Source organism: Bos indicus x Bos taurus, chromosome 8 (genome assembly GCF_003369695.1).
Source record: "Bos indicus x Bos taurus breed Angus x Brahman F1 hybrid chromosome 8, Bos_hybrid_MaternalHap_v2.0, whole genome shotgun sequence".
Taxonomy (NCBI): Eukaryota; Metazoa; Chordata; class Mammalia; order Artiodactyla; family Bovidae; genus Bos; species Bos indicus x Bos taurus.
In genome coordinates, this window is record NC_040083.1 from 64,979,669 (window position 1) to 64,993,681 (window position 14,013).

Sequence of the window (14,013 nt, forward strand, 5' to 3'; positions counted from 1 at the left end):
GTTCAAGAGAGTGGAGACACAGACATATTGCAAAATCACATTTGAAAGGTGAATGGATCCTCAGATGGGAAGAATCCTTGGCCATTAAACAGTCTATCAGAAGGACCAGTATGTCTTACTTCTGTATCCCAGCAGGGTATTGGGCACATAAGAGATATAATAAGCATTTGTTGAATATATATCTGTATGGTACTGGCTAAGTGCTTGAGATTCAGTGGGTATGACTGGTGGGAGTATCAGTGGCCCTTACATTTGGAACATGCATGGTGGCTAAGGCAGCAAACTCTGTTTGCTTACCTCTTTCCTTACCCCAGTTATGTATATTCAGTTATTTACTGTGTCATCATTTAGATATCCCCAAGGTATCTCAAACTCAACCTGTCCAAGATAGAATTGATCATGATTTCATGTAAACCTGTTCCTGATCTTGGTTAATGACATATTCATCCATCTGTATGTCCATCCCAGGAGTAAAATCTGATCATTTTCTTCTTTTACTTTACCACTCAAAATCCAGTCTGTCACCAGGTCTTGTCACCTTTACTTCCTAAATATCTTCCAGATCCGTTCTGCATATCTCATCTACTACCGCCACATGGTCTACCTAACATTTGTTTACCTTCGTCTCTGTCTTGGACTATTGCAGTAACTTCCCAGCTGGTCTTACTTATCTACTGGATTCCTCTAATCCATTTTCTTCTCAATATGTGATCATATCAGTGCCTTCAAACGTGAAATCTCATCAAAGCCTTGTAATCAACACTTCTGCACGGAACCTGGTTCCTTTTGCTGGAGATGGTCATAGACACCAAGATCTGAGAGCTAGGTGCATAGCACTGTTGGACTGTCATTGCTCCTAAGCCCTTTCAACAGAGAGAGCTGAGAAATTCTTATATTTATTGGGCATCTATTTGTGTATATCACACACACACTGTTTTCATATCAGTACCTCCAATTGCATTTGACACCATAGATTTTATTCTAGCTTTTATCTTTTTTATTTGAAATTTTTTTCTCCCAACTGACAGATCTGGCTTCAGTTATCTGTGATATATATGCTTATTTGTTCAATCCCATTATACACCTAAAGTAGTCTTAGAATTGCCATCCCATACCCGTTTGAGAAATAAATTTACTAACTAGAGCGCAGTATTTTCACACATTCCTTAGTCTTACAGTACTCAGCCAAAATATGATTTTACAAAGTTACTTTGGTAAGTTCCCTTCTCCACGTTTTAGTGTGGTTACCTCATCTATTTGTAATAGTGTTAGGTTTATTTGTTATTATTTTTATTCCATCTTGGGTTCTTTCCCACATCCTAGCTGATTCTAATTGCTGGTTTTTTTGGTAATGGGGTACTTTTTATTTAAACAGAAAATGACATTTTCTCATAATTATAAAATTAGTTAATGTATGTTACCAAAACATTTAAATCAGAGAAAAGAACAAAGAAGAAAAAATAAAAATCCTAAAAATAAACAAAAATCTTTTTAAAAAATCTTAAAAGTAAACAATTATACAGTAAAAGTAAAAAATTATCTAATTTTTCTTAAAATCAGGAAATTGTGGGCATCCTGTTTTGAGATATTCTTACATCATTTCTTTGTTTTCAATAAAAGTGTTAATAGCTGCTTATTATTACATCAGATTATGAATACAGCATGCTTTGTTTAATCATGCCTGTGTTGCAGACTATGTAAACCAGCTTTTCATATAAAGTTTTGTGTTTATCTCTAATATTTATAGCTCTTTAAACTTGCTGCCAAACTTCTTACCAAGAAGGTTGAAGAAGTTTGTTCCACCCTTTCAAAAGCAAAAACCAAAAAACTCTCTCCAAACACTTAGGCAAATAATGGATTTACTAAATCCTAGTTAGTAAGATGAAATTTTTTCATATTTTTATTGGCTTTGTATATTTATTTTCTGGATTATTCACTAACATCCTTTGTCAATTTTTATATTGGTTTTTCATTTTCTTAATAGTTCTAAAATCTTTTTATATAATAAGGATAGTAACCTTTCTCTCTCATATATAATAAACTTTTATGGATACCCTATAATTTTGTTTCATTTTTTCTTCTGAGATTTTCTCTTTGTGGTTTTATGCCAAGAAAACATTTTTCTCACTTTAAAATAAACACATGTATTTTCTAATTTTTAATGTCTCCTATTTAATTTGTTGTATAGTGAGTTTGTAATCGAATGGCTTCTTTTTAGAGAATAAGTGGTCATGCTAGCCATAAACAGGAGAAGGCGATGGCACCCCACTCCAGTACTTTTGCCTGGAAAATCCCATGGATGGAGGAGCCTGGTGGGCTACAGTCCATGGGGTTGCGAAGAGTCGGACACGACTGAGCGACTTCACTTTCACTTTTCACTTTCCTGCATTGGAGACGGAAATGGCAACCCACTCCAGTGTTCTTGCCTGGAGAATCCCAGGGACTGGGGAGCCTGGTGGGCTGCTGTCTCTGGGGTGGCACAGAGTCGGACACGACTGAAGCGACTTAGCAGCAGCAGCCATAAACATTGAGCTGTCTGGAGCTACTGTGCTGGCAGTAGGCTTGCATAGCGTTGCTCTCTGGGGTCATGCCCAGGGTCTGTGAGCACCTCATCTAATTCAACATGCCATCTTTATTTTTGTAAATGGGAATATTTTTAGCTTTCTGTTCTTTCTCACTGATCTGTTTCTACTAATACCCAAATCACATTATTTTTATCATTATTAGTTATTAGTTTGTAATAACATGTATTAATAATCATCTATTCATTATTTGTCTCTTTATGGTAGAGTTTGCTTTATAAAAAAGATTTTAAAGTTGTTCTTATCTGTTTTGGGCTGTGCTGGGTCTCCACTGCTGTGTGGGCTTTTCTCTAGTTGCGGCAAGTGAGGCGACTCTCTAGGTGTGCTGTGTGGCCTTCTCACTGCAGTGCGAGAAGCACTGCAGTGGGCTGTTGCAATGGCTTTTCTTGCTTTGGAGCACAGCTCTAGGGAGTGCAGGCTTCAGTAGTTGCAGCCCTCGAGCTCCGCAGTTGTGGCTTCCAGGCTTTAGAGTACTGGCTCAATAGCTGTAGCACAAGGGCTTGGTTGCCCTGCAGCATGTGGGATCTTCCCAGATCAGGGATTGAATTCTATGCCTCTTGTATTGGCAGGCAAATTCTTTACCACTGAGCCTCCAGGGAAGCCCTACTACTACTATTACTAAGTCGCTTCAGTCGTGTCCGACTCTGTGCGACCCCATGGACTGCAGCCCACCAGGCTCCCCCATCCCTGGGATTTTCCAGGCAAGAGTACTGGAGTGGGATGCCATTGCCTTCTCCCAGGGAAGCCCTAGAGTTTGCTTTTTAGAGCAGTTTTAAGTTAACAGCAAAATAGAGCAGGAAGTACAGAGAGCTCCCATATACTCCTACTCACAAATCCACATACTCCTCCATCATCAACACCTTACACCAGAATAGCATATTTGTTAATAATTGATGAACCAACACTGACACATCTACTTCTGCTTCATTTATTACACTAAAGCCTTTGACTGTGTGGATCACAACAATCTGTGGAACGTTCTTAAAGAGATGGGAATACCAGATCACCTTACCTGCCTCCTGAGAAACCTGTATGCAGGTCAAGAAGCAAGAGTTAGAACCAGACATGGAACAACAGACTGGTTCCAAATAGGGGAAGGAGTACATCAAGGCTGTATATTGTCCCCTGCTTATTTAACTTATATGCAGAGTACATCATGAGAAATGCTGGGCTGGATGAAGCACAAGCTGGAATCAAGATTGCTGGGGGAAATATCAGTAACCACAGATATGCAGATGAAACCACCCTTATGGCAGAAATCAAAGAGTAACTAAAGAGCCTCTTGATGAAAGTGAAAGAGGAGAATGAAAAAGCTGGCTTAAAACTCAACATTCAGAAAATGAAGATCATGGCAACTGGTCCCATGACTTCATGGCAAATAGATGGGGAAACAATGGAAACAGTGACAGACTATTTTCTTGGGCTCCAAAATCACTGCAGATGGTGACTACAGCCATGAAATTAAAAGATGCTTGCTCTTTGGAAGAAAAGCTCTGAAAAGCCTAGACAGCATATTAAAAAGCAGAGATGTCACTTTGCTGACGAAGGTCCATCTAGTCAAAGCAATGGTTTTTCCAGTAGTCATGTATGGATGAGAGAGTTGGACCATAAAGAAAGTTTGGCACTAGGGAATTGATGCTTTTGAACTGTGTTGTTGGAAAAGACTCTTTAGAGTCCCTCGGACTGCAAGGAGATCAAACCAGTCAATCCTAAAGGAAATCAGTCCTGGATATTCATTGGAAGGACTGATGCTAAAGCTGAAGCTCCAGTACTTTGGCCACATGATGTGAAGAGCTGACTCATTGGAAAAGACCCTGATGCTGGGAAAGATTGAAGGCAGAAGGAGAAGGGGACGACAGAGGATGAGATGGTTGGATAGCATCACCAACTTGATGGACATGAGTTTGAGCAAGCTCTGGGAGTTGATGAAGGATAGGGAAGCCTGGAGTGCTTCAGTCCATGGGGTCACAAAGAGTCAGACACGACTGAGCAACTGAACTGAACTGACACTGACATATCATTATCACCCAAGTCCAGTTTACAACAGCATTCACGCCTGGTGTTACACATTCTGTATAACTTGTATCATACAGAATAGTTTTACTGCTTTTATCAGGGGTCTCCAGAGAAACAGAACCAATAAGATAGACAAATAGATAGACAGACAGACAGACAGATAGATAGGCAGGCAAACAGGCAGACGTTAAAGGAGATTTGGTATAGATTGCTTGTTTGATTATGCTGAGAAGGCAATGGCACCCCACTCCAGTACTTTTGCCTGGAAAATCCCATGGACGGAGGAGCCTGGTGGACTGCAGTTCATGGGGTCGCTAGAGTCGGACACGACTAAGCGACTTCACTTTCACTTTTCACTTTCATGCATTGGAGAAGGAAATGGCAACCCACTCCAGTGTTCTTGCCTGGAGAACCCCAGGGACAGGAAGCCTGGTTGGCTGCCATCTATGGGGTCGCACAGAGTCGGACATGACTGAAGCGACGCAGCAGCAGCAGCAGCAGCAGCTTGTTTGATTATGGAGGCTGAGAAGACCCATAGTCTGGTATCTGGAAGCTGGAAACCCAGGAAAGCTGGCAGTGTGACTCAGTGAGTCTGAAAGCTTAAAAACAAGGAAACAGATGCTCTGAGTCTGAGTCCAAAGTTTTGGAAATCGAGGGGCTGATGGTTTAAGTTGTCGTGCTCAGTTGTGTCTGACTCTTTGTGACCCCATGGACTGTCACCTGCCAGGCTCCTCTATCCCTGGAATTTTCCAGGCAAGAATACTGGAGTGGGTTGCCATTTCCTACTCTAGAGGACCTTCCTGACCCAGGGATTGAACCTGTGTCTCTCCTGCATCAGTAAGTGGATTCTTTACCACCGAGCCACCCAGGAGCCTTGGTACCAGTCCTGGCCCAAGTCCAAAAGCTCGACAAACAGGAGCACCTACGCCCAAGGGCAGGAGAAGATGGGTGTCCCAGCTCTAGCAGAAAAGGAAAATCACCCTTCCTCCACCATGTTTTTTCTGTTTAAGCCCTAAATAGATGGGACTATGCCGACCTGCCTTGGTGAGGGTGGTCTTCTTTACTCAGGTTACCAATCGAAAAGCTGATCTCTTCCAGAGACACTCTCACAGACACACCCAGAAATAATGTCTTACCAACTCTCCGGGCATCTCTTACACCAGTCAAGTTGACATTACATTAACTGTCATACTGCCCTAAAAATCCACTGTCTTTCCTGAACGCCTGGTAACCACTGAGCCTTTTAGTGTCTCCATAATTTTCCCTTTTTCCAGAATGTCATATAGTTGGAATCATACAGTATATGGCCTTTTCATGGTGACCTCCTTCACTTATTAATATGTATTAGTACTATTCATGCAAGGATAGTAATATTTCACTTCATAATATTCTGTGTGGCTGGGTAGCTCATTTCTTTTTGGTACACGTTCATTTTTTAAAAACTCATTTCCTTTTAGTTCACTCCATTTTATTGCTGAATAATATTCCATTGTCTGGATATAGCACAATTTATTTATATGTTCACCTACTGAAGGGCATCTTGGCTGCTTCAAGTTTGGGCAGTTATGAATAAAGCTGCTATACACACCCATGTACAGGATGTTGGGTAGACATAAGGTTTTAATTCATCTGGGAAGATACCAAAGAGCAGGATTGCTGGATTGTATGATAAGAATATGTTCTATTTCTTAAGAAACTACCAAACAGTCTTCCAAAGCAGCTGTACCATTTTGCATCCCACCAGCAATGAAGGAGGGTTCCTGTTGCTTCTCACCCTCAGCAGCATTTGATGTTAGTATTTTTGATTTTTACCATGTGTAGTGGTATCTCATTGTTATTTTGATTCACTGTTGTTGTTTTTTTAATTTTGTTTTGGTACATGTGAAACATTATAATAAGTCTGAGAGAGCGGTACAGGAAGTTTCACTCAGGAAGGCGTCTCTCCCGCCTCATCCTGCTACTGTTGGCATTTCCCTCATCTCTTTATCACTTCCCCACTCCATTGGATCTAGTCTCTTCAGTTTTCAGATTATCCTTCTATATTTGTTTTGTACACACGAGCAGATGCAAGTCTATTTTCTTATATACCATTCCTTCATACATGAAGAATATACATATTCTTCCACACGTAAGAATAGTTATTTTAAAGTCTGTTTCTGAAAACACGTCTGAATGACCTGTGTGTCTGTTTTATTGTCTGTTCTCCCTCCCTCTCTTCTTCTCTCAATTTTCTCTTGTATCATCTCCCTGTATATTTTTCACTAAGTACTGGACCATTGAGTGTAAAAAATTAGAGAAATGACTTAAAGCCTAGCATGGTATGATTAATAATTCCTCCAGGGTGGATTTACATTGACTTCTGCCAGGCATTCAGGAGAAAGAGCAATCCAAGGTCACCATGATGCAGTCCCAGAACTGAGATGATGCAGAGTGGGGCTTTGATGCAGAGTGCGGCTTTCAGTGCCAGCAAAGGTCAGCCCACTGCCAGTTCACCTTTTCTCCCTGGAACAGCCATCGAGGAGTCCAATCCAGTGCTCCCTGGCTGAATCTGGACTCCAAGTTTTGTCCTCCAAACCTCAAGGAGCTTATTTCCTTAGGGATATGTAGCCCCAAATGCCTTGTTCATCTCCTGGTCACTTGATTTTCTTGGATCTTGGCCTTGTTAGCTCTTCAGTGCCTCAGACAGGTACATGCATGCTAAGTCACTTCAGTTGTATCTGACTCTTTGCAACCACATGGACTGTAGCCCACCAGGCTCCTCTGTCCATGGGATTCTCCAGGCAAGAATACTGGAGTGGGTTGCCATTTCCTTTTCCAGGAGATCTTCCCAACCCAGGGATTGAACTGATGTCTCTTATGTCTCTTGCGTTGGCAGGCAGGTTCTTTACCACTAGCGCCACCTGTCAAACAGGTGGTTGTAATATTTTAGCTTTTTGATTTTTTAGATTTTTGAGTATGCGTTAATTCTGCCGTTATAGAAGCAGAAGTTCCTTCACTGTTTATTACCTCAAGACTAACATTTTCATTTTAGATAATTATGTTTAGTTATTTAAAAATTTTTTCTCTAACTTTGTACTTCTTTTGTGTGTTTAATGAGTGTGTTTTGTGCACATGTATGTGCACGTACACATTGTTCTATTAGTTGACATTTTTTGTTGATCTAATCTTGTTATTTTTCTCTGTTAACTATCCCTCATAGTAGGCTGTTTCCTTGTGTATTTTGTAATTTTGGATTGCAAAGTTATTTTTAGGAGGTCCCCTCTGTGTGGCCTGTGTTTGCTTCTATGAGGCACCCTGCAATACCACCATCCTGAGACTAATTTTTATATTAATTTTTCCTCTGGGTTGAGAATAAACGAATACCAAACCTATGTGAGGCACAGCACTTTGGTTTCAAACTCTCATGGATGACCCTTTACCCTATCTGGAACCTAGGCTGAGACAAATTTCTTTGTCATCTTCTAGTGCTGGGAAGCGGAGAAGGCGATGGCACCCCACTCCAGTACTCTTGCCTGGAAAATCCCAGGGACAGGGGAGCCTGGTGGGCTGCCGTCTATGGGGTCGCACAGAGTCGGACACGACTGAAGCGACTTAGCAGCAGCAGCAGCAGTGCTGGGAAGATATTTTTATCTGGATTATCATTTCCCAAGAGTTTACTGTCTCATGAGTCCTGACTTCATGCAGTGTCCTGTTTCCAGTTAACTTTCTGCCTGCAAGGCTTGTCTTCTGTTCTTATCTGGATGTTAAAACAATCCGTTATTTAATAAGACCAGCCATCGCCCACTTCGCCACTACCACCTGCCTGACAGTCGCTGGATCAGCTCACAAGCTTATTACTAGAGTTCTCAGTTTTCTGTTTGTTTCTGGCCCCCAGGGATTTCTTTTATTTTTCTTGAAGGCACTGTGGTGCTTTTAAAATAACGTTTATTATATTTTAGTCAGAATTTCTAGGTTTCTATAGGGGAAGGCTTTCAGGTTGTCTAACCTACCATTACTAGAAAAAGAAGTTAAACAATTTTTCCTAATCATACTATCACTATCACGGTGACACGAAAGGAAAAGTCTGAATATTTTTTTGGTGAACAAGTAGGCAGAACTGCCCTGCCCTCCAAGTTTTGGACAATAATGGTTCCTCCCCTTCTTTCTTGTCTCCCCAAGAAACAGCCAGAGAACATTCTAAAGGCCGATCTGCCTGTGTCCACTTCAGTCCTAGCGAAGGCAGTGATGGGAACAGGCGTCCAGGAGTCTGCCCTGCTGAGAAGCCCAGAGGTGAGACAGCTGGTGAGCAGCACTGTGACAAGGGGAAAGGCTCCTCCAAGCAGCCCTCCCATGTCAAGGGGGCTGGGCCCGATGCGGAAGGCGAGGAGCCCAGCTGGGCAGCCACAAGCCTTCCACAGCAGGACAGCCATTGGAAAGCCAGCCGGCGGCAGGACGCAGCACCCAAGGCCATGCGTGCCTCCCAGAAGAGGCGCAGCCAGGAGCTCAGAGGAGGGAGGCGCTCCCCGGCCGGGTCCAGCCGGCCTGGCAGTGCCAAGGGGGAAGTGGTCCACCCTGGGCAGAGTCCTCTCCACCACCGGACACCAAGGAACACAGCGACACAGGACAAGCTCGCAGGAGGGACCTCCTCAGATTTGCCACCAAGCACAGAGGTGTTGAGATCAGGAGTCAGGAAGCTGGGGACATCGGCCCGGTCTGAAGACACTCGGCTACCCAAGGAGACTGATCCGGCTCCTGGTCCCCTCCCTGGGCAGACTGTGAACATTGACCTTCTCCCCGTAGAGCTGCGGCTGCAGATCATCCAGAGAGAAAGAAGCAGGAAGGAGCTGTTCCGCAGGAAGAACAAGGCCGCGGCGATCATCCAGCGGGCCTGGAGGAGGTATGAAGGCAGGGCGCCACCACAGCTCTGGCTCTGTGGCTGTCCTCCACCTGACGCAACACTCCCTCTGCTCTGGGACACTTTCTTTATATGCAGTTTTATTTATTTATGGCTTCTTTGGGTCTTCATGGCTGCATGGGCTTTTTTCTGGTTGAGGCGAGCGGAGGCTACTCTTTAGTTGTGGTGGGCAGGCTCCTCACTGCGGTGGCTTCTCTTGTTGCAGAGCATGTGCTCTAGAGCACAGACTGAGTGGTGGTGGCACACAGGCTTAGTTGCTCTGAGGCATATGGGATCTTCCCAGACCAGGGATTGAACCTGTGTCTCCTGCATTGGCAGGTGGATTTTTTTTTTTACCATGGAGCCACCAGGAAAGCCCTCTGTGATACTTTCTAGTGGATTGCATGTGCTGGCCTGACAAGGCCAACTTTACTGAGCCTACCTATGAGATTCCCACATGTTTAGATCTTAATAATTTATATTAAGCTATTTGGAAGGTGTTTTTACCCAGAATGATAGGAAAGGACCCAAGATAGTGGGGTGTAAATGAAAAACCAGGAAGCCTGAGTTTCAGGTGAAGCTCTAACACATTATCCGATGTTGAGCAATGGCCTCCCTGACCCTCGGTTTCCTCCTCTGTAAAATGGTGTTTAACAATTGCTGCAACCTGTCCTGCTTTTGTGACAGGTTGCTGGAATGAGATAATGTGTGCTTTGTAAGTTCTAAAGTACTGCACATGTAAGATAATTTTCCCTCTTTACTACTCAGGCATTAGATACAGTGCATCGAGTGACTGAGTCATCATAGAAACCTGTGTGAGCTCAGAAAGTGGAGTGGGCGCTGGGAGTGGTGGAGGGGCTTCCTGAAGTACTGAGACGAATACACCCGGGTGTAAGTGTGGGAAGACTGTGGAAGTCCTTTGCTTCAGGTTTTCACATGTCTCATAATCCCTTTCACATCACAGGCCCTCCCTGGGCCCCAGTCCAGATCAGGCCTTCCAGTGATGACCACACCCACAGGGGGAGGGCCGGAACTGTCATGGGCAGGTGGGAGCCATGCGGTCTCCGCCTCGGTAGAGAGGAAGCTTGATGGGGGAACAAAGCAAGCAGATCAGTGCGAGCAGGGGCGTGCCATGTATCAATGCCCCTGTTGGGAGATAAAAGTGCCAGAGACCCTAACGCTGGCAGAGGGAGAGCTGAGTGTCTTGGGAGGTCCAGGGAGAAGCCTCAAGGATCTTTGTGCTGAAGTCTCCTAACCCAGAGCCCAGCGAGCTGCCTGGGGCCTGCACGGCCATCACTGTAGGGCATCTTCCTGTCTGCTTAGGCTCCTGCTTACAGTCACCTCGTGCCTGATCTCCTCAGTCTCCCAACCATGCCACAGGCTGACACGACAGGGATTCGTATCCCTGTTTTTCAGACAAGCAGACGTTCTCAAGAAACAAGGCTGGTGCTAATGATCAGATCCAGCACTCGAAGTTCCAACTGACTTAAGTCCAGGTATCTTTCCCTTAGGTTCTCTGTGAAGGTAGTGTGTGCCGTGGTCAAAATAATGGAGGCACAGCCCAACCTCACGCTGTTCACCTCAGAACAGGCTGGAGAGCAGGCTGTCTGGATGGTCTCACTGCATCAACATGTTTTTATAATGTTGTGGGGTTTGTTGTTATCACTGTTACTAATACCAGCAGTTGCCTTCATCTGGCACTCCCGCCAGACACTGCTATAAGTAGTTGTACGTGTATTAACTCGGGTAATCCTCACAGTAACCCTGAGAGGGATACCGGGGACACTCATCTTCCCCCGTTCCACGGTGGAGGAGACAAGCACAGAGAGGTTCATCAGCCAGCCCCGCTTACAGAGCTGGTATGTGCCAGTACTGGCCTTCCACTCAGACCGGTGACCTCTGAAGCCACAGATAGGAAGGGTCCTCGCTCCCCCATCTTGGGTGTTCTGCCAGGATGTACACTGGCTACCATCCCAGAGGAACTTATTGTTAAGTATCTCAGCTGAAACCTGGGATCCAGACAAGCTTGTGAGGCTTGCCATGTCGGGTCCCACAGCTGCTCCCCAGCTGCAGGGCCTGCCTGTCAGACTGGCCTCTGGCTCCTTTGAAGAGTCAGCAGCTGACAGGTCCTGTCAGCCAGTGTCTGCAGCAGCAAATGAGCCTTCAGTCATTCTCCTCAGGAACAGTGGACTCCCAGTCTGTGCGCCCACCTGGGGAGGCAGGCACACAGGCCCCTCTGGTTGCACCCTGTGCATTTCTGAGTCCTGGGACATCAGCTCCCAAAGGGTTTCTGGAAAGCTGCACACTGTGCCAAGTCCCGTGCCAAGCGACAGTTCAAACCCCTTCATTGATTCTGCTACAGCCGTGTCTGTCTTCTGTTTGAAGCCCAGGAGCCCTCAGTGCCATCCAGGATGAGGTGGGGTGTCCGAGGTGCCCTCAGGGGCCCTGAGGGCAGGGGTGGGGAGCAAGGCTTAGCACATGAGCTCCCATAAACTCAGGTCACCGTCCTAGGACATATGCCCAGGGAAGCAGGCGGGCCAGCTGAAAACACGCCGGACGGGGTGAGCAGATTGAACCTGGGACCCAGAGAAAATGAAACTTCGTCCTAGAATGTGAGTTTTATTACCAGTCAAGGCTTGACTATTTTAAAGGTTGAAACTGGATACTGGACAAGCTGGGCTGGGAAGCTGCTGTGGTGACGAGGAGTTGCTGTGTAAGGCACTTCCCATCAGCTCCTCTCCAGCATGTTTTGAAGTAAATAAGCAAGGAGCAGCTGGATCACAAGAGCCCTACACCCAGGCTGAAAGGGACCATTGGGTGTGTTTGGATTCTCAGCAAACCAGGAGTGCACATTCTCCTTGAGAACATGAGACCATTGGACAGACTCAGTCTCCACACCAGAGTCAGTGAGGTGGCAGCTTGTTACAGCTTCAGCCAACCCCTCGGTTCCCAGCCTCCGCTCGCAGAGCAGGGGATATGGAAGAATTGAACTGGGGAGCCGTGTTGTCCCATAACGCTTACTTCTCTCTATAATTGGCTTTTTGAAAACATGGTACATTCTAGTAAAGGGGTGCCATGGTTTGTCATGCTCTGGGGAAAGAAAGGAAGAACTGCTGTAGTTGTACTGCGATCAGCCTTTAGGACAGGAGGGAAGGGCTGCACCAAGCACTGCACAGAGCTTCGAGCACTTGGGAAGAAGGTTCTGTCCCATCTGGTGTATTTTAAGACTGGGCATGCAGCTCCCTGTGGGCGCACCAGGAGGAGTTAATCAGCTGTGGTTAATGAACCCTGGTGCGGCTTCCCTGGGAGGCTGCACAACAGCCAAGGGCTCAATAAGAGCTTCGGAAGTGCACATGGGATAAACCCTGGAAGGAAAACACCAGAGGTAAATATGGCCAGCACCCTGGTGCCCCTCCGCTCCCCCACCCAGGCTCCACCCTCCCGCAGAATGGTCTTCGTAAGACTCAGCTCTTAACCTTTGCCACTGTTCTTAGAAATCTCTGAGCATCCCCACCAAGAACAGAGTAGAGACCAAGTCATTAGCAGTGTTTGGCTGCTGGACTAGACAAGCACTGATTTGAATGTTGGCTTCTCCTGGCTCTGTTAGCCTTTTCCCTCCAATTTTTATTGTGATATAATTGAGATGTGGCACTGAGTAAGTTTAACGTGTACAGCATTATGACTTGGTTTACATATGTTATAAAACCATTACCACATAAGTTTAGTGAACACCATCATCTCACATAGGTAAAAGGTTTTTCCCCTTGTGATGAGAACTCAGGATTTACTTTTTTAAAACTTTCACATATGTCATAAAAGAAGTGTTAACTATAGTCATCACATTGTACATTGTATCCCCAGTACTTATTTGTCTTATAACTGGAAGTTTGCACCTTTTGATCATGTTCATCCAGCTCCTCTCCCCCAATCTCTGATGACCACAAATCTGATTTCTCTTTGGATTTGTTTTTGAAGATTGTACATGTAAGTGAAATAATACAGTATTTACCTTTATCTGAAATAAGGTCTTTAGGGTTCGTCTGTGTTGCTGCAAATGGCAGCATTTCTTTTTATTTTATGACAGAATAATATTCTATTGTGTATATATATATAATACATATATATATTGGAAGAAACACTATGACCAACCTAGGCAGCATATTAAAAAGCAGAGACATTACCAACAAAGGTCCATTTAGTCAAAGCTATGGTTTTTCCAGTAGTCACGTATGGATGTGAGAGTTGGACTGTAAAGAAAGCCGAGTGCTAAAGAATTGATGCTTTTGAAATGTGGTTTTGAAAAGACTCTTGAGAGTCCCTTGGACTGCAAGGTGATCCAGCCAGTTAATCCTAAAGAAAATCAGTCCTGAATATTCATTGGAAGGACTGATGCTGAAGCTGAAACTCCAATACTTTGGCCGCCTGATTCGAAGAACTGACTCACTGGAAAAGACCCTGATGCTGGGAAAGATTGAAGGTGGGAGAAGGGGATGACGGAGGATGAGATGGTTGGATGGCATCACTGATGCGATGGACGTGAGT

The 14,013-nt window shown here is 44.8% G+C and overlaps 1 protein-coding gene across 6 annotated transcripts in view; it reads left to right on the forward strand.

Annotated features, from left to right (window-relative positions):
* Positions 1 to 14,013, forward strand: part of INVS (inversin) — a 137,531-nt gene that overhangs the window by 115,264 nt on the left and 8,254 nt on the right. For 4 of the 6 annotated variants that reach the window (XM_027549767.1, XM_027549768.1, XM_027549765.1 and 1 more), the window contains one exon: positions 8,757 to 9,474. In XM_027549767.1, the coding sequence (XP_027405568.1) occupies positions 8,757 to 9,474 (718 nt within the window). The remainder of the gene's footprint in view (positions 1 to 8,756; positions 9,475 to 14,013) is intronic. The other 2 variants (XM_027549770.1, XM_027549771.1) reach the window with 1 other exon arrangement.